Consider the following 27,857-nt stretch of genomic DNA (forward strand, 5'->3'; position numbering starts at 1 on the left):
GAATTTATTATTACATGTATGTTACTATTTTCGCTGCTTATTTTACAAGGTAACCAAAAACGTTCTTGCCTTTTCTGATATGACATTGGAAGAGTGAACCCCAACATAAAAATTGACTCCAAACCTAGCGATTAAGTGGTAAGGATGAGAGTTCGGACATTGACCAAGACTATAAATGCGCGTTGCATCGGTACTTCAAACATAACTCATACACCGACTAATTCAAATGGATTCGTCGTAGGATTTGTTTGCTGTAAGATTTTAAACTGGGCCTGTCAGCAGCAGAATCAAGTCGTCGAATTTACCAGGCCTTCGGAGATGGTGCCGTTAATGAACGAACAGCTAGGCAATGATGTCAAGGGAATATGAAGTTGAAGTCAAGGGATATGTCTCTTAGTGATGCACCACGCAGCGGTCGGCCACAAGCGCTGGACGATGAGGTTCTGGGAGCAGCCATAGAACGTGACAGTAGCCAGACATATGGTGAGCTTGTTACACACTTCCAGGTATCTGATGAAACGATCAGACTACATTTGCACCTCATAGGAAAGGCATGCAAGCTGAGTAAGTAGGTATCCCACTCACTGTCCGATGCAAACAAGCAACAGCATGTCGCTGCCTGTTTGTCATTACTTACTCGACCCAACAATGCATCCGTATTTGATCGAGTACTCACCAGTGATGAAACGTGGGTCAAGTATAAAACACCCAGGCGTTCTAGACATTGGTTGTCACCACCACTCCTGCGCCACTCCCACTGCGACACCTTCTATCCAGCCACACAAGATCATGCTCTGTATCTGGTGGATTAGACTCCAAGTGGTGCACTATGAGTTCTTACCTGTGAGCTAAACCATCAGGGCAGGCCTGTACGCGCAGCATTTGGAAAGTGTACGTCAGGCACTGATGCATAAACAGTCAGCATTTGTCAATCGTAAGGGTGTACTCCTCATCCATGACAATACGAAACTGCATGTGGCTCGGAACGCCAGGGATACCATCCAGCGACTGGGCTAGAAAACACCACGCCATCCACCATACTCCACAGAACTCGCGCAAAGAAACTACCACCTTTTCTATTTCTTGGACAACCATCTTCATGGGAAATTCTCACACAATAGGCCAGACCTCGAAAAAGCTGTCACGGACTTCTTTGCTTCCAAGACTTCTCAGTTTTACCGCGATGGCATTGCACAGCTAGCCACTCGTTGGGAAAAGGCACTGGATCCCGATGGTCATCACTTTGAGGATTAGCGGTGATTATTATTTGTTTTATGACTTTTTTCCCGCGAGTGCCCAAAGCAGCAAGAACGTTTTTGGTAACCTTGCACGCATGTTCATAATAATAGCAAAATTTACTATAAATGGAAAAGAATTTTCATCATGTGGTGTTCTCTTTTATATGAAGCACATTTAATTGCGTATTTTAACTAACTTAAGTACTTCATTTGCATACACTGATGACCACGCTGCAGCTTTGTTATGTCTAAAATAAATGTGAATAGTGTTTTGTGGACGATAATCATCCGCTGTTCGTTGTATATGATCAATATATCAGAAAAAAGTAATTCATTCCACAGCTTTTGAGCATCAGTAAAATACTGCTTGTAATCGTTCATACCTTCTGAAAATTTTCCCACTTTTTCATCGTTAGATAAATTAACAATCTATGCTTAAATTATATCAAATCATTAGTTGTTCGCTTATCAGTTTATACAGTTATATTCATACCAAAAGGTAATTAAAATGTCTTCGAAAGCCTGTAGTTGAAATTAATTTGTAAAGCCTGTGTTAAAAGAGTTTACGTTAATCAAATAGACAATAAGTGTGAGTCATTTTGGCCGTCAGCTAGTAGGCCATTCTACCTCAATGATATGTTTACTGTTTTATACAAAAGTTACTATCGTTTGATTTTCTATTCTTTAAGTTAGATATAGTCACTTGAAAAACAAGACAGCGATTAGAATTTTCATCGCTGAACAGGCAACTTCCTGTTTTTTACTATAACCGATAACTGTGATTATTTTGACAGCAATGTAATTCATCGATGAAATATTCAAGTGCCTTTTTATAAATAAAATGTGATAAATATTTATTAACTATGATCGTAAATCTAGACTATGACACATGATTGACTTCAGAACAGCACCGGCGTCAACGGAAAGACTTGTGAGGTACATGAGATTTATTCATAATTTCGAATTTTGGAATTTTCTGACGGAACACTATTAAAACTATTTTTTGGAGCAAAGTTAGTATGTAATTCAGTAAATGTATTTTCCTAGTGGATGAAAAGGGTCACCATATTTATTTATTGTCATGACCTTCGCCACAGGAAGGTCACGGTATAAACTGTGGCTGCGCTTCGGAAGCTGATTCTCCTCATTACTTCCTTTTAAGCAGCGCACATTCGTTGTCACTTATGTAAATGTCATCTCGAGACAATGGCACATAAATTCTGGTCTTCCCCAAGGAAGTATCGTTGGTCCGCTTCTCTACTTGTATTATATCTCAGATTTTCCTCATCCAGGTATTGTAAACTACTCATTATTAGCCTATTACGACGATGATATGACTATCTCCATCAATTCTTCTAATGCTAAATATGCCATCTTTAAACTTCAAAATTTTGCAAGCTCTATTGAAAGCTGGTGTAAGACTTGGCGGGTTAAAATAAACGTCAGTAAATCTGTATACTTATTCTCTCCAAGACAATTAAGAAAAACACGAATTACAGAAATCTAATTTTGTTCGGCGTAATTGTTCCCATTGCTCCTTAAGTCATATACCTCGGAATCATCCTTAGTCAAAATCTTACTTGACATGATCACATCAACAGTATTTGCAGCAAGGCTATTGGTATCATTAAATAGATCTCTCAGTCATCGGCAGATTTTATAAACTAAGTCTCAAGACTAAGAAGTATAGTTACACTGCTTAAATTAGACCAATTCTCTGCTATGCGGCTCCAGTTTGGAATACAGCCATTGACCTGAAAATTCCCCAACAGGAAATCATACAAAATAAATTCTTTAGAATTATTACACGTGCGCTTTATCTCGTCAGCCCACAAGGACCTTAAAATTGAAGAACTTAAAACTTATCTACGAAGAACAAATGATAGTTTTTTCATTTTTCAACAAAGCTATCACTAGTGATTACGCTAACTACTCACAAATTTTCAACTAAGAAATCCAGCATGAAGACAGGTTTATTAGACCTCTGGCGACTCGCATTTTCACTGACAGTGATCACAATTTCACTACTTAAACATTGCTTACACGGGCTGAATTATGTATATATTGTATATGTTTATACATTGTTCCTTTATAACATGTGTTTATTGTCCATTTTGCATTATTAATTGTAACAACAGCCTTGCTGCAATAATTTGATACAACTCGTCTTCTTAAACAGTCCAATCAGATCCTAGCTTATGCATCTCTCAGATCGCTTCGCTGATTCCAGGTTTCAAGGCCCCCTTCTTTCTTCAAATTGCCTCCATTTCTGCTTAGCGAGAATACCGTGCCAGGAAACTCTTATCACCTTGCGCCTTTAGGCTTCATTCTCGCTGAGTCGACAAAATAACACTTTTGTGTAATAGCTCCGGTGATATGTTTATGAGTTCAGTTAACTCTTTACGGCACAGTATGTCCGGTCTGGTTGTAGAGTCATTAGGTTAATTGGAAGCAGAAAAGATGAAAAATATGCAATACCTTCGCCGGGAATCGAACCACGGACCTCTAGAATAGTGGCCCAGCGTGCTACCGTTACACCACGAAGGCACGCTAGGGAAGTGGGAGAAATACCTTATATGGTTACACCTAAAAATTTCCTTCTGTACGCACAGAAAAATTGAATAAAAAATGATTTATAGGTTATTATAGGTTACTCTGAACCTTTTTTATTTATAGTAGATGGCAGCTCAACACAAACCAGTCCACATACACTGGTGTGCAAAAATTAAGGACGAAGTCGAAAAATTAGCATATCAGCTGAACGAAGAGGCAGAGCGGACAGAAAGACCAATCAGGAGATTAAGTAAGGTGATGTACGGTAGCACATGCGCAGATATGCAGGTAGACGTAATGGGGGAGTGTCTGATTAGTATAAAGCATGTTGTCGGTGTAAGATCAGTATTTCTGGCAAAGTGATTGCACGCCGTATAGCAGTTAAAATCACACCGAGTTGCTGCCTCAGCGAGGAATGGCGAATAATCAATCTGTTAGACGACATCTGGATGCTTTTACCTCATTCGTCGAATCATTGGGAAGTTGGAGGAAGGCCGCAATGTGACAAGTGTGGCTGCAGAGTTCGGAATTGCTCACAGCATCGTTTCACGACTTTTCAAACAATTTCAAAGACAATTTCAAACTACAGGAACAGCTATCCGGGGGTTTAGTAGTGGTCGTCCACGAGGAACCACACCCGCAGATGACCGGTATATTGCCTTACAGGCCAGAAGAAACAGGCGGCAGACAGCGGGAGAAATCGCTAGACACACGACACAGGCGACTGGACGACCGATATCGCGTTTTACCGTGGCCAGAAGACTGCACGGTGGTGGTCTGTTTCCACGACGCCCTGTACGGTGTGTACCTCTAACGCCTGCCCATCGGAGAAGGCGTTCTCTGTGGTGCCGGGAACACCGGAATTGGAGAGACAATGAATGGGGACGTGTACTCTTTACAGATGAGAGCAGATTCAGTCTGAGTAGCGATTCTCATCGCATACTCATCTGGAGAGAGCGGGGAAGCCGCAATCATGCCTCGAACATCATTGAAAGGGACAGGTATGGAGGTGGCGGTGTTCTCGTTTGGAGAGGTATCATGCTTGGTAGTCGTACAGACCTTCACATCTTCGACGCAGGTTCAGTCAACAGGACCCGTTATTGTAACGAGATTCTTCTTCCATATGTGCGTCTTTTTAGAGGCGCTATGGGTCCGCAGTTCCTTTTCATGGACGACAATGCACCATGTCATCGCACAGCTCTTAGAGAGTGAGGATATTGAACGTATGGATTGGCCGGCACGATCTCCGGATCTCAATCCCATCGAGCATGTATGGGATTTTCTAGGCAGGCGCTTGGCAGTTCGTACCTTACCACCAGTAACGATTCCGGACCTTCGATTGGCGCTGCAAGACGAATGGGCAGCAATGCCTCAACAACTCATTGACACCCTCATTCTCAGCATGGGCAGACGCTGTGAAACCTGCCTAGCAGTCAGGGGAGATCATATCCCCTATTAAAGACCGGATGTTCCTTGCTGGACACCCATCACAGGGATGTTTCGGCGTTCAGTCGCATTGCGCTCCATGCTACTTTTCCAATAAAGCTTCTTTTTATCCCTCTGATTTCTCTTTTAGTAAGTGTTGCTTATATTACTCATGTCCTTACGTATTGGGGATCTTACGGTATTAAATGTGTTGATTTGGAAAGCTTTTGTACAAAGTTATATTGAAAAAACCGTCTCGTCCTTTATTTTTGCACACCAGTGTATTTTAGATATGTTTAGTTTTATAAGACCCTCATTTTTCAAAGGAATCTTACAGATTTTTTTAGGGTATCAAAGGATTGCTTGAAAAGAAACGTCTATGTTATTTTTTTGGCTGTATGCTAATCTCCTTATTCTATATTAGTTTTAAATTTTTACCTTGAAATCTTGCTTAAAATCAAACGGCGAACCCTAGGTGTGCCCAGACCGGTCTCACCGATCATCTAGGATAAGTGAGAGTCTGTATTCTTTGTTTCTCTGGATCTCATCGGTCAGTTCATTGACAACAATGGTCGTTTCAGCAATCTTTTGAAGCTCTATTCAATCAGTGTGTCACTTTGGGCACATCCACAGAATTAAAACTATAAGTGCTATCTTCACAAAATTTTACTTGTGTACTCCTCTAGGCCTAGTTAGACTGCCTACCTTTTTTTTTTTTTTTCTTTTTTAAATCAAAACTCCGACTTTAAAAGGTAGCGTGCCGGAAAGGGTTAAGGTCTCGAAATCACGCACTCAGAAACTCAGAAAGATAAAAACGCTTTTTACGACATGTCTTTCAAACGGCTGTTTTACTTACTTGTATTTGCATGCATTTTAAATTTATAGTTGGCCGGTATTACGGAAGTGAAATACATAAAAAGCAGAAGATACAGAAATGTAGATAAATACCTTGATACCCGAGTTCGTACCCATCTAATGCTATTTCCAATTCGGTTTTTTCTTTTGGGCTTTTCTTGTCTTTACTTGGCACTTGTCCGTCGACCATCATCGTAGGAGGTAGACTGGGATCGTCCGCATCCCCTCCTTCCATAGTCTGATCGGCAATTTGATTCTGGACTTTAGCACGAAGCCCCTGAATAATAAGAAAGAAATTCCTGAATTGAATTGAAAACAATAAAAAAAAAAAAAAAAAAAAAAAAAAAAAAAAAAAAAAATCTGAAAGCTTTTAGATTTTATATTACGCCCGAAGGGGCGTTTTTAGCCGTTTATAGTGATTCGACGTAAATTGCCGTTTCGAGACTAATAGCCCTACTGGGGTAATGCCCCTTTGGACTAAAAACTCATTTTGCCTTGAAAATGAGTTTTTAGCATGATATAAAAATATATCATATGGGATATTAAAATATAATGGGATACTAAAATTATGTGAAGGAACATTTAAGTATAGCGGATTTAATATTAAAAATTAAAATTTAGCTGCATATTTAAAGATAAGTGCAAAAGATATTTATACATATTTTAAAATGACCTTTTTTGTTGTAATTGACGTTTTTCTTAAAACTTAAATGCCCTTTCTGACTGGTATTTCTCTGGTCTATAAATGAAACTCTTGATTTCCAAAATAGCTCCATAAATTCTCTATCAGAATAAGATTACAGATATTGGTGGCCACGGTATTCCCCGCTGTCTTCACTGTCAAGGATCTCATCAGGAAGCATCATCGTCGATAAATAAAAAGTCAGATCCTGATCCTTATGCACCTCTCAAAAGTCTTACATAATTTTCCAAGACCTTTTCCAATATCTTTGGCTATTCACAGCTCCGCCGTTGAAAACGTGTAGGGATGTATATCCATCGATCATTATTCCTCCGCATACCATCACATCTGTGTTACCGAAATGGTCACGTTCCATAACGTCTGGCGGAAGATCTCACGTTTCTGACTCCCTCTAGATGTAAACACGTGTAGAACCAGATGCTAAACTAAACCTCGACTCAGCAGTAAAGAGAACATAGACGACATTGGTGTTCACTCCCCTTTTGATGTTCTTTACACCAATTAAGATGATTTGTCTCCTCGACTTTCTGGCATAAAGGTCTTTTTCATTAAGCCTCCTGTATATATTGTAGTTTGCCATGATACAACAGTTCCTGTGGGAGCTGCAAACTCTAAACGTAACTGCCATGATGCAATACATTTCCTGTAACGAAGGGTAGTTGTTGCCATATGTCGCTATTGAAAAACAGTGTTATTCGTTTACCACCTTATCAGGCGTCGTTACAACATTTACAATATTTCATATTATTTCCATAATATGTGTCGTGAAATATTCATACATCTCACTCTTTCCATGATTATTTGCCATGGATCTAAGTGGTCAATGATTTGCCATTTTAGATTCTTTCAAATGATGCTTCGAATCCACAGCAAACCGTGTACACATTGAAATCAAAAGCTTCACTGCAGAAATTCACTCAGATACTCACTTTGCGCAAAGCGTTTGATTCACCGCCAGATTACGTAACGTCTTGATTTGCACATCAGAAACCCTGTGGGCACTTTTGACTGGATAATGATAATTAGGCTTTTACACATGCCCTACAAAGCTGGATTACATGGATTGGACATTTAATGTCATGAATGTAACCTGTTACGCCACAAGAGTACGCAAAATGACAATAGAGGCATATGACTTAGTGACGATTCACTAAGTCATATGCCTCAAATTCAAGAGATGACAAAAATCGTCCACTGTAGATTCACCACACTAAGGACACCTATACCAGTGTGAGTATTAATGTCATATTATTAATTTGAAATATGTCCTAATTTAGACTATGTTTCAGTATTTCAGAAAATCTCAAGTGGCAACACATTACCCTTAATAAAGCTTTTTTCTGGAACCTAAATTTTTCATACAGTTCAGTAAGATATTTCATGATTCAAAAATTATGGTATTGAAAGAAAATATAAAAAGTATTCATCGAGGAAGAAGGGCAAGTTATTTTCTTCAGGCATATTAAATATTTCAATTTATTTGTGTCTAACAATTTCATGACAGGACACTGACTTTGACTTTCATAGATTAACAGTTTAATAAATGACACCACATATCTTTACCTTTAGAAGATTGAGCAATTTCATCTTCACCCATTTTTTCCCTCGATCAATACGTCTGAAAGCTTCTGCTATCCCTTTGGTATCGTCTCCAGCAGGCGCTTGAGACAGATTTGAGGCACCGAAAGAAGACAGTAACAGAGCAAGAAAAAGATTCAGCACCTGTAATTGAGGTATTAATTTAAACACAAATGTAAAATTTAATAAAGCTTTGGGAAAAAAAATACAGATATACGAATTTGCGAACATGTATGTGTTAACTTAGATGCTCATCACACCGTAAATATTAACGATGATAGCGTAGTTGTGTGATGGCAGTCGTAAAAACCAGCTAAGCACTAGTTTTCCTGTTGATATTGCATTTTTAATAGAGTCACAGATAAGTTGGCCCAAAAAACTCCGAACGTTAAAGTGGTATTTTTATTCTAGTCGAAATGTTTAATGAAAGACGAAGCAGCAACCAAGAAAGAGTAAGCCTGCGAGCCAGAGAATCGAGAGGAGAACGCGTAGTTTGCAAATGAAAGTTTGGAATAGCTCCACTTTCTTCCCTTATTGGATAATTTTAAGACTCCATTTGCAAAGTCTCAAATCATATGAGGAATGATAGTTTTGAAATGACGAACTGTAGAGAAATTTATTACTAGGATTTACTATTTTAAGGGAGAAAGAAGGGGATACAAATGGTTAATGACGAATGCAAGAAACCTGGATGAAATATTGGGTTTTCTTCCAATAGGTGATCTACCTCACTTAACTGTGTAGTTACTTTACAGCTCGATAGGTGGCGACACTAAAATGGTTGTTTTTGCACATTTTTTCTTCCATATAATTTGAATTTGCATGATCAGATTATTATTATTTAATATTAATAATTTTATACATTTTGCAAAAATATTTGTTTCTTTTGCTGTGTTTTATGCTGCGAATGGGAAAACTTTCAGTTTGCGAATTAAAGGGTGAAATACTTCTTTTTAATTAGATTGGTTGGTTTAAATATTTTAGTGAACTACTCGATATTAATGTAACTAAAAGTGAACCCTAATTATTATGCATACAGAATATATCAAGAATTTCGCGCATATAGTGAATGAAACAGATACGAGGTAAGACAAAATACACCCGATTTTGTACTGCTATGTTTAGTTTTTCAAAACCTACTTACAAACAATTTTTTGCAAGCAGAGTATTATAAAAAGAAAGATAATGAGTTTAAGAGAATAGATTAAACATTGCTGGCGCTTAAGATAACAATTATTTCATTTGCTTCTTATTTCAACTCTTTGCAATGCAAGCGTGGAAAAAAACATATTCTGCTTGAGAGTAAATTGATAACAAAGATTAGCATTTTAAAAACTCTTCGCAAATTAAACGGAAAAAATTGCATGTGAAAGAACGATAAGCATAAACATTGTTCCTCGTTTCTCTCATTGCATTTCAGATTATTTTACAAACAATAAGCTGAAAAAGACGTGGCGCCGTCTAGTATTGAATCGATTAACTAACTAACGAAATTCGGTAGATCGCCAATTGAGACAATGCTACATCTTGTTTCACTTTGAAAAACTAGATTTCACTATTAATTAAATACCATGTATAATTTTATCAGCTGTATACATGCAACACATACACAAATTAATTCATTTACAAGTTAATTCATGGGAATAAAGACAGTAAGAAAAGAAGTAGTTTTTTTAATTGCATTGATATAATATATTACTAAAATATTGTTGAAATTGTATGTTGAAAATATACAGTAAATAAGTTTGGATAGAAAAAGAGTATTCAGTGCTGCAATACAATAATTATACTTCGATTCTTACTTCCTTGTTCAAAGTAAAGGAAGTTTGGTAATCACGAAAAAGTGCAGGTACCATATTTCAACGAAAATACCCATTTTGACCGCAATTGGATGAAATTTAACGATGTTTCTGCATGACATCTGCACTTAAGGAAAGAATGGACTCTTTTCCTCCAAACGAATTATAAAAATAATTGAAAATGGATTCAAAAGAGATTTTTTTCTTGGCGTCTGTATGTACGCGTTTAAAATTTTAACTTGTATTATTTTTTAATGACAATAGCTATTTTAAATTTTCAAATTTTAGTGAATTAAATTAGCAATACCAGTTAGATTCCCGGTTTTTTTAAAGTTTTTCTGTCCAAAAATTAATTTTAGAATTTAAATGATATTGTAAATTAGTTCGCAGCAATAATAATTATTTTCATTTTTATTTCTTTGCAATTTAAATTTCTTGATTAAATTTTATTTTTATAGTTACTTTATACGAATAGAGAATATTTGTTACATTGTTCCATAAGAAACTAATAGTAAAGTTAAATAAAATTAAATAAAATAATTCTCTTGCGCCATTGCTGCAGGGAAGGAAATTTGAATTTAACAAACATTCTCTCATTCAGATAAAGCTAATTTAAATTTTAAATTATGAAAATTCAATTATATATAAATAAAAGATTAATTGTTGCTGCGAATAAATTTGCAATGTCATTCAAATTCGAAAACCATATGTAAATTAAATCAAAGTATCTAAAAACATGAAAAAATAGTTAATAATCCTAAAAATTTTGGAGAATTTTTTAAGACTAAATTAATTTGCATAGAGCGAATAATTGTTGAGCAGGCAGGAGACAGATCTTTTCAAGGGTACGCTTCAAAGGGAAATTGACTATATGTACACTCTTAGGAGAAAAAAAAAAAAAAAAAAAAAAAAAAACGACGCACCACGATGCACCGAAAAGATATAAAGCAAATTGGACACAAATTGATATGCATACAGGTTTCGACGGAAAATGCAAAATTTTACATTTTGGCTGCCAGTAAATGAATGGTTGTCGCTACAGCGCATCAGATCTGCGCAACTGGCAGGATATTTAAGAGGAGAAATTACGATTCCAGGTCATAAATTCTTCACCAATTTCATTCCGTGTACTCTGGTAGACAGTAACAATGCCTCGCATACAGGTACGCGAACGTTATGCGCAGATGTCAGAATTTGAGAGAGGTCGTGTAGTTAGACTCAAAGAAGACGGTTGGTCTTATCGGCGAATAGCTCAACATTTGAGCAGGAGCGATGCCACTATTAGACGATGTTGGCAGGAATGGGTGAACCATGGCCGCACACAGCATCAAGAAGGAAGCGGTAGGCCTAGAGAAACGACAGAACGTGAAGACCGAGCAATCGTCAGAGCGACACTCACAGCCCCAGATGCATCATTATCATCGATTGTATGTGCAACTAGTGCTTCAGTGACCGGAAAGACCATTCATAGACGGCTCACAGAAAGGGGGCTGAGGTCACGGCGACCCTTGCGCCGACTACCATTGACATCTGTACAACGTCAAGCCCGTTTGCAGTGGTGTCCGGCACATTCGCACTGGCATATCAATGACTAGAGTAGAATAATCTTCAGTGATGGATCACGCTTTGAACTGAGCCCGATAACCTGAAGGCGAGTCTGGAGACGCCCCAGACAGCGATGTGATACCAACGTGACTATCTTCCGGCAGACAGGCCGACAACCAGGAGTGATGGTCTGGGATGCCATTTTGTTAGCATAAATTTAGGTGTTTTGCATAATGAAACTCGAAAGGCATACGAAACGAACTTGCGCCAAGGTATATATTGGCGAGAGAAAGTAAAGCTCGTGTGCAATGCAGTATATTTGATTTTCACCCTAGCTACTTGTACCTGGCCAAAGTTCTAATCCAGTAGTACTTTCTTCTCTTTCAGGTACGATGGCAAAGTATGTTCCTGTTTATTTTTCTTATTGCATAATATAGGTAAGCCTGATGATATTTAGTACTGATGATGATTCTATGTAAGTTATTCTTTTGAATGCTTCAATTTTAATGTCCTTGAACATTATTACTTTTTGTTATGCTTAAGTTAAGCAAAATTATCCTATTTTATTAAATAAAGATTTCGTAGTTAATCTTTTGACTTATGATTCTTTAATTCTGTGCTTGAGGAAACGTACTCATTACGCCTTCAGTGCTAATGCACAACCAACACATTTCATTTCATAGTCATCCGTCGCAACCTTACAGCACAGCTGCTCGTCGATGAAGTTCGAAGGCCCGTTGTGTTGCCCTTTATGTCACTCCACCCTGGGCTTATATTTCAGCAAGGTAATGCCCGCCCCCACACTGCCCATGGTTCTACTGCTTCCCTTAGCGCTTTCCGAACATAACCTTGGCCAGCAAGGTCGCCGGATCTCTTTTCTATTGAGCACGTTTGGAGCGTTATGGGCAGGGCCCTTCAAATAGCTCGGGATATTGACGATCTAACGCTCCAGTTGGACAGAATTTGGCACGATATCCCTTAGTAGGACATCCGCAACTTCTGTCAATCGATGCCAAGCCGAATAACTGCTTGCATAAATGCCAGAGGTGGACAAACACGTTACTGACATTTTCACTTTGTAAAGCTCTATAATTTCAATAAATCATCCAAATTTTCTCAAACTGTAATAATTTTTTTTTCTGTACCGCTTCATTTTTTTTTCTGTATATTACTTCTACCGATTTTGGTCCCATTCGGATAACTCTTTCTTGGTGCGTCGTTTTTTTCTTGTCTAAGAGTGTATATATGTATACTCACTCTGTTACTCTGCTCTGAACAGTTTCTTTTTTTCTTATTGTGAATTTTTGCTTTAAAAATGATTTAATTATGTTGTTCTTATCTTCCAGTTAATTTTTTATGCCTTTAGTTAATCTGTTTGCAATATATGTAGAATTACTAACAATTGAAAAGTTAAGATTCAATAACACCCCGAACAAGTATTAATTTAGAGGTTTTTGCTGTTTGACTTAAATTAAACTGAAAAGTTGTTTAAGTGTGGCTAAACCTAGTTTTTTGTCACCATAGCAGCCATATTTGTTTACATTTGAAACTTAAGACCCTATAACATACGCTTTCGCTATGCGGAACTGGACGTCGAAAGAGGCATTTCTCAGAACCCGCACATTCCCACGAAACCTACATAGCTAGGTTACCATTTTCAATTACTAAACAGACTTGAACGCCAAACAGTAATGTATTATCGCTCAGATTGGGATCGCATGATGCTTCAGAAGCAGAACTTTGGTCTGATTAGTTAATCTCTACCTGGGACAGAGCTACAGACGGAACATTTTCGGCGAAGTTTCAAAATATCGCGCATATTCGGGACATCGTTTCCGTAGCTAGGCGGGATTTTGCTTCGAGTGGAAATGTTTTTTCTAGGAATCCTTAAACCAATGCTACCGGAATCTCATTCCTCAGAAAAGTCCCGTCTAGCCGGGAACGTCGCTAGGTGTGATAACCCCTTTAGCAAAATATTAAATTAGTTCTTTCTGCACCTTGAGTATCTTTTTGCCGAGTGGGACCAAACGGAAACTTTTAGTTTTGTGTACCGAAAAATCTACCTTTTTGCCTGCTGGCCAAATTGCTTGTTTTGGCGTAGAAACACCAATTTTAATTGTAAAAATTGCTTTTTTTAAACTGATTTAATTCTATTTGATGTCTACAATTTTTAATGAAAATATTTTGAGATTTTATGTATTTTTGCCTTTACCGCGAAGTGAGAACTGAATTAATTGAATGAGAAATATATCTCTAATGAAATTCAAGGAAATACGTTTAAATAAAATACAGGAAAAAATGTGTATAATTTAATATTCCATACAAGGAAGTCGTGGTGTACACATTAGCCTTTTTTAAATTTAAAACAGAATGAAAATATAATTGGTCAGATACTTACCACTAAATTACCTATGACAACAGTGGCTAAGAAAAATGGAACACAAGGCCACCCGGAGACTACCATGCAGTCCCACATAGATTCAATCCATTCGCCACATAGGACACGGAATACAATCATGAAAGAGTGCATGAAATCTCTAAAGTTCCACCTCGGAACTTCGCCACCATAAAAACTATAAAATTAAATAAATATTAAATTTAGTTAATATTTGTTAATTCTTTATAAAGTCATAAGATTTCAAATATATTATTTATAACACTAATGGTAGTACAAAAAAGAAAAAAAGAAAGTAGATATAATAAGCACACTGAAAAAAGCAAATAACTAAACTCCGCCCAACTGGTATAGTGGTTAGTGCCATTGACTGCCGTGCCAAAAGGGATCGGATCCGGGTTCGGATCCCTTGTCGGGTTCGAATCCCGGAATTGGCATGGATGTGGGTGAGGCGTGGCGGCACTCTAAATATGCGACGAGCCGAAAGTGCTCTCGTGTGGTTTGGTGGAAGGCGAGAGGAATAAGAGACCCTCGGACACCTCTTCCGCCCCCGGGAGTGCACTCTATCAAAATTGGGGGCGGAACTGAGCTAAATTGCACTGTGACCTCAAAGGTACTCAAGGCCAACTCAAAGGTACGCGCATTCTAGCGCTTCTTGCCACAAACAAAGCTTGAGGGTTCGTGGGCTTGGGCTGACTACGTCAGACAAGTGAGCATAAGCAACAACAGCAACAAACGGAGTGATGTTCATATTCAGTGAAAATTAACTTTTGTCAATGTCCGTGATAGAGTCATAGGCATAATTAGAATATTAGTTACCATTTTTAAGAGATTAGGAAATTCCTGCTTGTGTGCAAGATGCGAAATCAAATAAATCAACAAGCAGTATGAAACAGAAAATGTTAAAAGCATAAGCCGCAAATATGTACAATTTGCAAAAGTATAAAACCATCTGCGGCGGACCACACAGAGATGAGAAAGTCGTGTGTGCTCCCCACAAGTCCACTGTTTCCAAACCTTTACGAGGTCTCACCCGACATGGTTCTGACATTTCAGACGCAATAATTCGTTCCAGTTGACAGTACAAAAGACATAGCTTCACGACCAGTGTCAAGAGATCTTAGCGTTCTGCACTGTGCAAGCTTCTCAATTTCAGGAGTGCTCACGAGCCAATGATCTCGTTTTTCCTCTTATATCGTTCCAGATATAAGGAATCAGAGGATGTAAAATACTACTGAATAATTAAAAAGGCGTGGCTAATTCAGTCTGAAGATTTTTTCCATCGGAATAGCACATCAGAATGTTCCTGAACTCTCGACCAGAGATACCCAGAATGCTCTTGACTACAAAGAACCTCGTGAACAGGTTCCTCACATCACGAGAATATCACTTCAATATTTTTTCTATGCTGTCCATGAATTATATATATTTGTAAAGAGCTTCTCGTAATTGTAATAAATATGTTTTGAGTTAAAAATGCAGTAAGTATTATTCAACCTCACAAATATACCAACCATTATACGAAGTCAGAAGCGTTACCTGTCACCAGCCACCCACACATGCATACTTAAAGCGCTAAATATAATTAAATTTGTTCCAGGGAAAAAAAAATATCTCATTTATTAACAATATTTAGTATACTGCCACCTCCAACCTGAAACGTTTAAAACCTTTTTCAAAAACATGTCTTCGAAGAATAAGGCACTGAAATGTGTTTCCTCATCTGAATATTCATATCATATTACTGATATCCAGTTAAGAACAAAACCATTTTTTTTCTTGAGATTCCCGTGTTTGTATAATTTAATATACTTTATATATAATTATATTTATACAATATATAATATAATTATAATAATAAAATTTGTATAGTTTTACTAAACTCATGTGAGTGTTTACTTTCATTTTTTAGCGTTTATTGGTCTGTAAGGCGGATTATTCGATCCTTTTCCTTCCTTTTCTTTATTTAAAACCTTATCTACCTACATATAAATTAATAATTAAGAAAAAATCAATTTATTATTAGTTTTATCTCATCAATTTACTTCCTCGTAAGAAGTAATCGCGAAAAATTTCGTGTGTCGTATTTCAACGAAAATATCCATTTCGACCGTTCTCTAAACTATTTGAATGATGTTTTTGCGTGACATCTGTACGTCCGGGCAAAATAAAGGACTGTTTTTGCCGAAACGGTTTGCAAAATGGATTTAAAATGGATTCAGAAGAGATTTTTTCTTGATGTCTGTATCTACGTATGTATGTATCTCTCATAACTCAAGAACGAGTACACATAGAACGTTGTAATTTTTAATGTGGGACTGCTATAAGGTACAGTTATACAAATCCCTTTTTCGTTGCAATCGGCTTTAGACAAAAAATTCTTTTTGCGATTTGTATTGTTAAGTCTCATATTCTGCAATTTTTAATTTTTAATTTTCTTTTAATAATTCCGTTTTTAATTGTTTCGTTCATTTGCGTTTATTCCGTTTTATAACATTTTCCCGGAAAAGAAATAATTAGACTTTTATAATTTTTTGAACAACACTTTTATTTCATTTACGTTCCGAATTTTACTTTTTTTTTTGTTTTAAAAGTGATTGAATTATACGTTTTTTATGTCTTCGTTAAGTTTTTTTATGCCTTTAGTTAATCTGCATGCAACAGTTGTAGAATTATCAACAATTCAAAAGTTTAAGTTGCGAGTTAAGCCTAACAAATGGCCATTTGTTTGCTTCTAAAACTCAGTAGAACAGTGAATTAAGTCAATTTCTGACACTTAATGTCTTTTTGTCGATTGGGATTAAACGTAAACTTTAAGATTTGTGCACCGAAAAATCTGCTTTCTTGTCCGCTGGCCGTATTACTTAGTTTAGCGTAGAAACTCTAATTTTTAACTGTACAAAATGTTTTAGCTGTTTTAACTGTATTCGGTGTTTTATGTGTTTCTGTATTTTTCAACTTTAATGAAGATATTTTGGAATTTTGTGTATTTTTGCGTTGTCGTAAATTGAGAACTGAATTAATTGAATGAAAAATATATCTGTAATGAAATTGAAGGAAATAAGTTCAAATGAAATGCAGCGAAACATGTGTATAATTTAATAGCCCGTAAAAGGAAATCATCAGATTTTTTTTATTATGCCTTTTCTTATTTTTTTTTTTGTTATGTTTTTTTGACATATTTATGATAAATTAAGTTTCCATTTTTGTTCGATTGTTTTCAGTTCCATTTTGTTACCTGTATTACGTATAATCGACACTGTATTACTGTATTATGTATAATTGACAATACTGTGTTTATACTTGCTGTTGGAAGAGTACGATTAGACTGTAACTAATTCTGTTTACGACGTAAAACGACTTCAGCCAAAAAATTATCTTGCTTGTAGCTATGTAACGAGTTTAAAATAGTCCTTCTATTCCTATGTTAAGAATTGAAAGCATTCTTCCAATAATTTTGTAATTATATAAAGAATTAATATTCCTGTAACTTTTTGTAACTATGGACATAATTAAAAGCTTTTCTCTCAATTATTTTTGTAACCATGTAAGGAGTGAAAGTATTCTTCCCATTCTGTTTTGGACAAATGCAAAGAATGAAATGTTTGAAATTCTGTTTAGAAAAACATTTCTTCTGCTGCAACGGTTAAAATGGCGAAACGCTTATCTTTATTGCGTGACCGAATCCGGGTAACCACCGAAGTGAATATTTTCGACTGGCGTCGCATCCAAAAGGCTTTTCTGTGTTTTATATTTCGAGCACGAATAGAAAGAGTGGTCTGCAAATAATTATCAGACTGGAATTAAATCACTACCTGACTGGGATCGTTACAGACTGGTTAACTGAGATCAGGTTTCCTAATCGTTTTTAAGTGGAAATGCGTAAAAATTGAACGACTTTTCCCATGTGTTGTTCGAATGCAACATCCGGATGCGAACATAACGAATTTTTCAACTTCATTCCTTTGGAACTTTTGTATGTGTTTTGTAAGTATGTAACATATCCAGTAATAAGTACTGATTATAAAGCCATGTTTACAAAGTCCTACTGGAAGACGAGGACAGCAGAAACAGCATTGTTGTAGATATAATTGATACACTGATTGGTTGGTATTAGATATCGTCTTTAAAATTGCCACTGTGTTGCGTTTTTTTTTTTTTTTATTCTTCTGACACCAGTTGTTACGTTATGTTCTTCCTACACGTTCTTACGGGGTTCGTGAGGATTTGGAGTGAATAATGACAATAGTACTTGATGAAGTATCGAAGAACACTTTATTGGCCAGTATTGTCAGGACAGCTCCAAAACACGTTTTTACAGGCGTCAATGAACGACTATAAACACGCTGACATGACCAGCGACACAACATCCAGGTTATTAGGCTATCACGTTGGAGACAGCTTCACGGCCAAGCACTAGAGTACAGCTCTCGACTCTTCTTGGTTGTTCTCGGAACTCCACGTACTCACAAGACTCTTCACGCTACAACTCGCGATGCAATCGACGACACACAGAGCACAGCTCCCAATTCTTTGGTTCAGTCGTTCCCGGAGCTCAACACGCTCGACGATGCACTAACCGCGATACACTACAAGACTCTTTCGGTGAACTTGACGACCCACTCGGCACTCGCTGGCCGGCTGTCAACTCGATCGACTCCGCAGGGATTGACTCGCTAGACGAGACACCAACTCGATACTAACTAACTCTCCGCGTACCAGAAGGGTTTATATAGCTTTTGACTGGTGTTCGAGAACATTCTGGGCTAAACCGGTAAGAATTCGTTCCAGAAGGTTCTCCATCCGTCCATGGCATATCGCCAATTTTGTTGCCAAATGTCGACAAATGCGCGATTTCTCCCCAAATGTGGTAACCCCGCCTTATCTTGCTATTTTATGGCAACCCTAAAACTGCTTTTTGTGAAAGCTATCTCACTGCACCTGGACATTCCGTAACACTGTATGAAATTCCTGTGTTTCCATCAATAATTCAAATATTCCGGTAACTGAAAAATGCCAAGGTCTAAGGTCTAGAGATTTGGATGGTCATTCATTCTTATAATGACTGCTTATATCTCAAAATTGAAGATAATAATTGATTAGAAGAAAAGAAATATGTAATGGAGCTCCATCATGCATAAATGACTGAAAAGCCAATGTTCCCCTTTGTCTCGTACTAAGAAATACGTTATTTCGCATCAAGTTATCATTTGCAATAGTGATAGTCCAAACGAATATCACTATAACAAATAAAGTGATAGCTCATAAATGCAGGATTCCAGTATGACATTGTAGATTCTAACTGTAAGTAAAATTTCACTTCCATATGGAAAAAAAAAAAAAAAAAATCTCTGTGCTGATCGCGTTACCATAATTTGTAAACCCATTAAAATGTAATTTTGAAATTATCATTAAACTTTGGATATCTCCATAAATTTAAAAGCTTCCTGAAAGTGTGAAAAAGTATCCGTTCCTGTTCTGTGAAGGTATAAGACGTAGTTCAGCGTACAAATCAAATATAGTATAATCAGATATAAAATTGCACTTGATATAAGAATTTATGAAACAACTTACTTTTCTTTATATTTTTCATAATTTGTTCCAAAAAGCTGCATGCCCATGACAGCAAAGATGAAGATAATGATACCCAAAACAAAAGTTAAATTTCCTAAGGCTCCTACAGTCTTTCCCATAATGGAGATGAGTAAATTCAGAGTTGGCCAAGACTTAGCTAATTTAAAAACCCTTAACTGGAATAGAAAAGGTAAATTAAATAGTAATCATGTTTCATCAAGAAATGCGCTCATGATGTACATTACTACATCTAACAAATTATATTGAAACTCTAAAAAGTAATACAAATATATATTAACAAAATATTGCGATTTGAAGTTTGGACCACGCAAGGAGAAATATAAAAAGATTAAAATTTAAAGATTTCAGGCAGTTCATTGTTTTAATTACTCGAAATAAAAAACACTAAAAAACATGGATCTTACAACCTAAATTTTTATTCTAAAAACCAAATGAGCCAAGTAATGCTTACGTCATTAACATAACATCCACATATGATATACTACAAAAATTTTGCACTGATGTACAGAATAATGAAGCTATCTAAATAGTTTATTTGTAAATTATTTTAATTTCTTGGATATACAGAGGCTGTTCGCCTACTTTTACGTAAAAAGGAAGTATTGTAATCCCGAAAAATTTCAAGCATCATACTTCAACGAAAATATCCATCTTGACCGCTATCGAATGCAATTTAACGATGTTTTTGCGTGACATCTGAACGTAAGGACAGAATAAAAGACTCTTTTTCACTAAAAAAATTATAAAAGTGATTTAAAATGAATTCTGAAGAGAATTTTTCGTGGCGTCTGTACGTACGTACGAACTAACGTATATACGTACGTATCTCGCATAACTCAAAAACGAGTAGCTTCAGAACGTTGAAAATTTTTTATATAGGACTGCTATAATATGTAGATGCGCACCTCGTATTTTGGTTGCAATTGGCCTCATCAAACGTAAATAAATATATGTATATATATATCCATTTTGTTAACCGGCTCAGTAATCTCAGTTTCTTTATATTTATATGTTTGTAAGTTGTGAATTTTTTGCTTTAAAAATGATTGAATTATATTGTTCTTATCTTTCGGTTAAGGTTTTTATGCCTTTACTAAATCTTCATTCAATATTTGTGGAGTTATCAACAATTTAAAAGTTGTTAAGTGAAGCTAAGCCTAAAATTTTTGCGATGGCGGACATGTTTGTTTACATTTTAAATTTCGCAAAATAGCGGATTTGTTGCCAATCCAGAGAAACTAAGCTTCGCAACAACAAAGATAACGCCTTCTTTTATTATTGGGAATTAAATCATGTTTAATCGGTCATAGAATTTATTCGAGGAAATAAATGTTTAAGATTTACTTCGTAATTTTAAATATAGATAGTTTGAGTTTTTATGTATTTTGGCCTTGTCGGGAAGTGAGAACTGAATTAATTGAATGAGAAATAAAGAATCGTCTGTGAAAATTTGTTTCTTTTTTGTTTTGTTTGCTTAATTTCTTTTATACATCGTTCTAGATTTATTATAGTATTTGAATAGAACATGTGGCAACGATTCAAATGATATAAATTTATATGCATTCTGAGTTATAATATGAACGAAATATAACGCTGTCAAGTGAACCTAGCGCCAGAGTGTCGCTATGATAAACAAATATATTGAATTTTAAAGAGTGCATTTATTCTATTGTGATTTATGCGCTATTGAAGAAGTAGATTTAATTGAATCCAATAAAGTTTAAATGAAATGCAAGAAAAAATGCACATAATTTAATATTCCGTACAAGGAAGTCATGTCGTGTACACATCAGAATTTTTTTTATTTTCGTGCAAAATTTCACTCTTAAAGAAGCGAAGGATGGAAGGCTATGTTTATGTTCTTTCCGAAGGAAATTATTCGCATCCTATTGTGTTGAAACATGAGTAATGGCCGTTTATGTTGTGTTTAAAATTACGCGGTAAAAATAAAATGTATTGACATAATGTTTCGTGTCATTCGAAAGAGAATCTTTCCCTCTAACAAGATGGCGTATTTGACGTTTTCATCTGAGCTAATTTTTGTTATTTTTCAGATCATTAAAATGAGTGTCAAGTCAACACACACACACACACACAAAAAAAAAAAAAAAAAAAAAAAGGCGCTTCTGACACCTTCTTCTTTTTGGATTTAATCGAGGCGCCAATGCTTCAGAAGCTGCCCGAAAGATTTGTGAAGTGAAGGTGCAATGCCTGAACGAACTGGAAGAACCTGGTTTGAAAAATTCAAAAACGGAAATTTCTACTTCGAAGGCGTTGCTTGTTCTGGACGACCAAATGAGTTTGATGAAGAGCGGTTTGAATCAACTTCTGCAAGAAGACGCGCGCCAAACCACTCAAATCTTCTGCACGAAGACGCGCGTCAAAGAATTAAGCCGAATGAATGAGTTTTAGCTAAATGATTATAGTTCGACATCTTGGGTCTATGGGTAAAGTCCAAAAACTCGGATATTATTGACAAATTTATTACTTTTTTGTTTTGTTAAAATAAAACTTTTTAAAGTAAAAAAAACTGCTGTTACCGATATTTAAACCCAATAGTTATTAAAAAAACGTAGTGAAAGCCATGGGTTTACATATCTAAAGCTAAGATGAGTAATATTGTCAACAGCAAAGGAAAAAACGTCAAAATTTAACTTCAAGTGGAAAAATTATTTCAAATATGTTCCAAGGAAAAAACGGAATGTTTTGAGTGTTACAAAAAAAGATCTTTAATGTTAAAAGAAAATCCGTCAAGTCAAAGAAAAAATTCCAAAATCCTTAAAATGCTCAGTGTCAGCTCTAAATAAAGTGATTAATGCTGGTTTGAATCTTAAGAAAGAAGAAAAAACATAATGTGCATCATTTTTCTCCACGACATATCGCCGAACGCAGAACGAGTTGTAGAATGTTTTATGAGAAACATTTATCTGGATAAAAATGAAAAAGTGTTGTCACACTAGACAAATATTGGGTGGACTTAAATGACTGCAATAAAAAAAAGATCCATTTATTATCATTAAATAGGAGGAAAAAATCTTAAAACATGGTTCAAGGAATTTAAAGAACGTTTCTCCAAGGGATTTAAGTTTGTTGTTGGTTTTTCATAAAACGGCAAATTCAAAATAAATAGAGTGCAGAAAAATGATAAAACCAACTCCACATGTTATCAAAAACATATTTTATACCCAATTTTCAAATATGAAACATCTTCGCTTCACACATAATGGGATGATGAATCAGTAGGACTGCATGAAGGCAATGTAAGCAGTGACACATCAGAATATACTGTTAATTACCTGGAAAAAAATGGAACAAGAAAGGTCTCTTTTCACTTCACTCATATTCCTACTAAATATCCTGATCTGTCACCAATCCATTTTTGCTTGTTTGGACTTTTAAAAAGCGGGTTTTCCAAACGTCGACCTACAACCTCCATAAACTTTGAAATCTGTTCGAGGGCAATGCGATAAGATACCTCATCTGATACTGTATAAGGCTTTATTGTCTTCGAAATACAGTGCATAAAGCTACTGATGAATAATAGTTATCAAATAGAACGTTTAAAGCATAAAATTTTTAGGTAAAATATATCCGTAATTACAATAAAAATCGACTAAAAATGTGCGAACCACCTCTGTATCTTTAAAATACCGTGAAGTACATATAAAAATGAGCAAAACTGTAATAATCCAGTCGGAAATTTTTTAACGATCTTGCAGTTAATTTCAGGGCAACTACAAAATAGTATATTTAAATACAGTGGCTTCTAGAAGTGTTAAGCACGCAATGCAAGCAATTTTCAAAAGCGTAGTTGAATTTGAATAGCTGAAAATGGCTGCAGATGAAGATATTCTTTATGATAGTCCGATTACATTTGAGTTTCCGAGCATATATTAATTCTGCCGTCACTGAAAATGCCTACATTCTGAAGGTTTTAAGGCGGTTCATTTAAATGCTGATATGAAGAGTATGTAGCTTTTGTAGGATTATGTTTGATGATATTCGTGTTTCTATGGCAGATAGATATGAATGAAAGATAGAGAGAGACTTCTGGCGTGGTGTTGGACGCATTGCAGAAGGATTATAAATCAATGATCTCGCTCTTTTCTTTGGCGTTGACCATTCGATAATTTCTAGAATGTGGAAAGAGTTCTAAACAATCCAAAGGAGACGTCCAGAGACCTGTGGCCAGTCGACCAAGCGTTATCACTTGTTCTGAAGATCGGTATACTGCTACAGGAGCGATTGAAATCGAGAAGGGACCTGCCCAAACCTTGCATTCATGGTTGCAGAGTGACTTAGTAAAACAGTATTTGCTAGTACTGTACGCCCAAGGCTTCATATGAAGTTTAATATTTGGATTTAATTGTTTGATCCAGAAAGGAAAACTTAATGTTGTTCTTCAAAATCTCAATCGTATTGCCTCAGATTGATAGCAACGTCCTGTTTATGGAGAGCACACGTTTGCCTTGGAACTAGATGACATACGCATAAGGACTTGAACAGAACGAAGCACAAGTCCTGAAAATCTTCGAACATGATGCATTCAGAGGTGGCAGCATCACGGTATGGGTTATTATTCCCAGCTGCTGCACATTTCTAAAAACTTTTCTGTGACGGTTGTGCATATCGATATGAAGTCACCCCACTGTGATTTTATGTGCTGCAGCAGTTGGTTATCCTTATGGTTCATTGATTTCCTCCTTGTGGATGGTTCCAAAATCCTCCTAAGGGTCTAAAGAGAACACGGCATATGGAACCAGGTTTATAAAATCATCGAACATGACACATTCAGGGGTGAAAACATCACGGTAATGGGCTTTACGTCCAATGAGATACCACACGCAGCTGCATATCTCTAAAGGCATTTAATGATGGCTTCAAAGTATAAAGTCCTATACCCAATCGTGATTATACACTGCAGTATTTGGTACTACTTTCCTCTTTACGGATTTTAATGCATATACTCATCGAGCCAGTATCATTAACGAGTAAATGGAGAGTGAAGAAGTTTCTTGTATAGCGTAGCCGTGGTTTTCCCCCAATTCTATCCGCACTGAAAATCTTTGGGATTTTCTCCGGCTTCCTGTCTGCATGTTTACCTCCTCCACCCAGTTTCAGACAGTTGCTAACTGCTGTAATAAGGGAGGGCCATCGCTGGTGTCTGCATGGTTGTCATTTCATTGAAAGCACGCGCAATTGCTGTAAAATAATTATGTTGGTTTTTTTTAAGCAACAGCTTGCTAATGACCCAAATGTGACCTAATCATATAATATACGAAAATTAAATATCGTTTTTATCTGTGCGTACAGTGCTTGTTTTCTTGCTACCGTCATGTGGAATTAAAGAAAACAAACAGGAAGAATGAATTCAAACTTCTCTGAATTGAATCTATTTAACATACATAGGCTTAGTAGTAAACATTTAAAGCTGTTTGTAAAATAATTTACAAACAGTAACGCACGGGAACATTCAGTCTCATAATAGATTCAACCTTTGCCTGCTTTCTTGAGCTGGAACGATCCTTAGTTTATAAGTTCAGGAAGTCCTTGTATAGTATAGGTTTGGATGGTCATTGTTAGCATTTGGGGGCCTCTGAGTACTGCAAGACCCACTTGAGAAGCTAATCTTCTAAACCTAATTTTGCTCTCTTGATATAAATTCATTGCTCTGAAAGAGGTGAACAGGATTTTGTCAATATCAGCAAACATATTTACATGATCCTTGCAAAATTACTCAGCTGGTTTTACTGCCGTCAGTTATTCTTCTGCGACATTCTCATTTGTTAAAGCAACAAACTTCGATTCAAAAAGTCACAACTGACATGATCTTGATAAGGTTACATGGCATTTGAATGTCATTAAAAGCGCTCTCCAGCCCATCTAAGAGAATTCCCTAGAGAAGCGTTTTTTTGTGAATTCCTGATGGAGTGTCTCACATTTGAACTTAACAGACGAAGTAAAATAAAGCTGACACAACTGGCAAACAATGCTCCTTTTATGTGGCTCAGAGTTTTATTTTCTCTTTTGTGCACAAACAGCTGTTGCGATCATCCGGGTAGATCTCTCGACGAGGTGCCTTTGATACAATATTACCTCGAACATTATTCAAGTGAATTCTTCCTTACTCGTACAGCAAGATCGTTAGTGGATTAGAGGTGTTACAGGGTTGCCAGTCGGAGACAGACTGGTGTGTCTGCCAGTTCTACCTCTATCTTCTACGGTTTCGTTGACACGCACTGAACGGTCAGTACTTGTTAAGGACTGGGCGTCATCAGTAGCATTTTTTACAATATACAGATTTGGCTAGCACGAATTTATATATTAAACTTCGCTTATGTTAGTGACAGAAGTCCATTAGATCCATTCACATAAAGTATTACTTTTTTGTAAGCAACTTGTAAATATCCAAGTGTATAATATAATAACATATATCGCTTTATGAAGTACTATAATAAACTTGCTTCTATCTGACCAAATTATTAGACAGAATTCTTTAAAAATTAATCGAGTCACTCCATATGTTGTAGAAAGGCTACGTACCTATCCTTAGTGATATTGTCGTTTAAAGTTTCTTAATGATTTCTTGAAAGAACAATATAAGGACATATAAAAAGTTTTGCTAAATTAACAAGAATCTTGCAATGCATCACAAACGAATTTTTGCTTCTCTGTGAATGAATGTAGCAGGTTCCTTTTTTTAAAAAAAATGTTGTTTCTTTTCCTGTTACACTATGTGTGTGCGAAACGTTTTGCGCATATCCGTACATACCAACTTTGCCACATATTTGTGTTGAACTCCGACTCAGGAGGTATCCACTGGACTTTCAATAATATTGGCAGTATTTAAAAATAATTCTAAAATCAGAAACTAATAATTTACAAACAGAAGATACTTTTTAGTCGCATTTCTCTTTGTAAATTCCCATGCTATAAACTACAATAGTGTAAATGATGCGTTTTAGCATATTTATATATTAAAAAGTGAATTAATTTGTTATAAAACAAGTGACTGTAATAAAATAGAAAATTTCCCTTTACAAAATTTGCCGCATAATTACAGAAGCATATTATCTCCTTTGTAGGATGTATATGAATATAAGAAAGTTTAGAAACGAAGTTTTAAAGTTTACATTAATGGAAAAATACATAAAACGGAATTTATTCTAGAAATTAATGCGTACAAAGTTAAGCTTGGCTATAGTTATAGAAATGCTTCCTTCTCAACTACTAGTTTTGATAAACGAGGCTATAATGTTATCCTTATAAAAATTACAAAAAATAAATTAACGCATTATACAGTAATGTTTTTTATAGCAAAAGTGTTAAAATATAACACTTAATATAATGTTAGGGATATTCTAAATTACAGCATTTTCTGACAATTAAAAGAAAAAATTAAGTACGTAAAGTAAAACTAAACAAGTATTCATTTAAGTCTTTAAATTTTATACTAATTCTTTAGATTTCATTTTAGTAACAAAAGTGTTTTCGCTTAGTTTAATTAATACTGGGTGTTACGTAGGTTTATGAGTTTCTCTCCAAAGTGTTTCTTCAGAGTGTCATTGATGGTGGCAATGGAGATTAATATGCCAAATTGTAGACATTTTCAGGCAGTGTATCTATCAATACAAATGGTGTTATTTCCAGCTAAATGGCAATCCAGCTTTAGTTGAAAAGAAGAAGCATCTCTGACAGTGTCTTCTGTATGAGTTCAACAAAGGTTCCATTGTTGCAGATTCTTCCTGACAAATTTATGCTACATATGGACAGCATGCTATGACTGAAAGGAGAGCCTGAAAACAGATTGACAGTTTCAGGGTGAAACATTTGACCTGAACGATTTGATAGACTCTTGTTGTTCATTTCAATGAGAAACGTTTGAACTGCTTGATGCATTTTAATCGAAACCAAACCACTTCCTAATTTATCTACCGTGAAAATTCCACTTTGAAATGCAGAATTTAACAGCGAAGGCTAATCAAACGATATCAATATCCACATGCACAACGTTGGAGCACTTGTGGCACGCATTGTAAAAATGTCATTCCGCAGCTTAACGGAGAGATTCCAACATTTTAAGACTGTTGCAGAGAGCAGAAAAATGTACGCAATTTATTGATCTCTATCACAATCTTAAAATTCAAATATCAGCAAATTGCCTACTCTCT

At 36.0% G+C, this 27,857-nt stretch overlaps 1 protein-coding gene across 10 annotated transcripts in view; it reads right to left on the reverse strand.

Annotated features, from left to right (window-relative positions):
- LOC118184991 (sodium channel protein para-like) overlaps positions 1 to 27,857 on the reverse strand; it is a 610,313-nt gene that overhangs the window by 94,203 nt on the left and 488,253 nt on the right. For all 10 annotated transcript variants that reach the window (XM_085811116.1, XM_085811114.1, XM_085811112.1 and 7 more), the window contains 4 exons: positions 19,666 to 19,841; positions 14,095 to 14,269; positions 8,338 to 8,496; positions 6,165 to 6,348 (listed from right to left, as the gene is read on the reverse strand). In XM_085811116.1, coding sequence (XP_085667242.1) covers positions 6,165 to 6,348; positions 8,338 to 8,496; positions 14,095 to 14,269; positions 19,666 to 19,841 — 694 coding nt within the window. The remainder of the gene's footprint in view (positions 1 to 6,164; positions 6,349 to 8,337; positions 8,497 to 14,094; positions 14,270 to 19,665; positions 19,842 to 27,857) is intronic.

This window comes from Stegodyphus dumicola, chromosome 2, assembly GCF_044657685.1.
Source record: "Stegodyphus dumicola isolate Sdum_Otavi_A_Nest chromosome 2, ASM4465768v1".
Lineage (NCBI taxonomy): Eukaryota > Metazoa > Arthropoda > Arachnida > Araneae > Eresidae > Stegodyphus > Stegodyphus dumicola.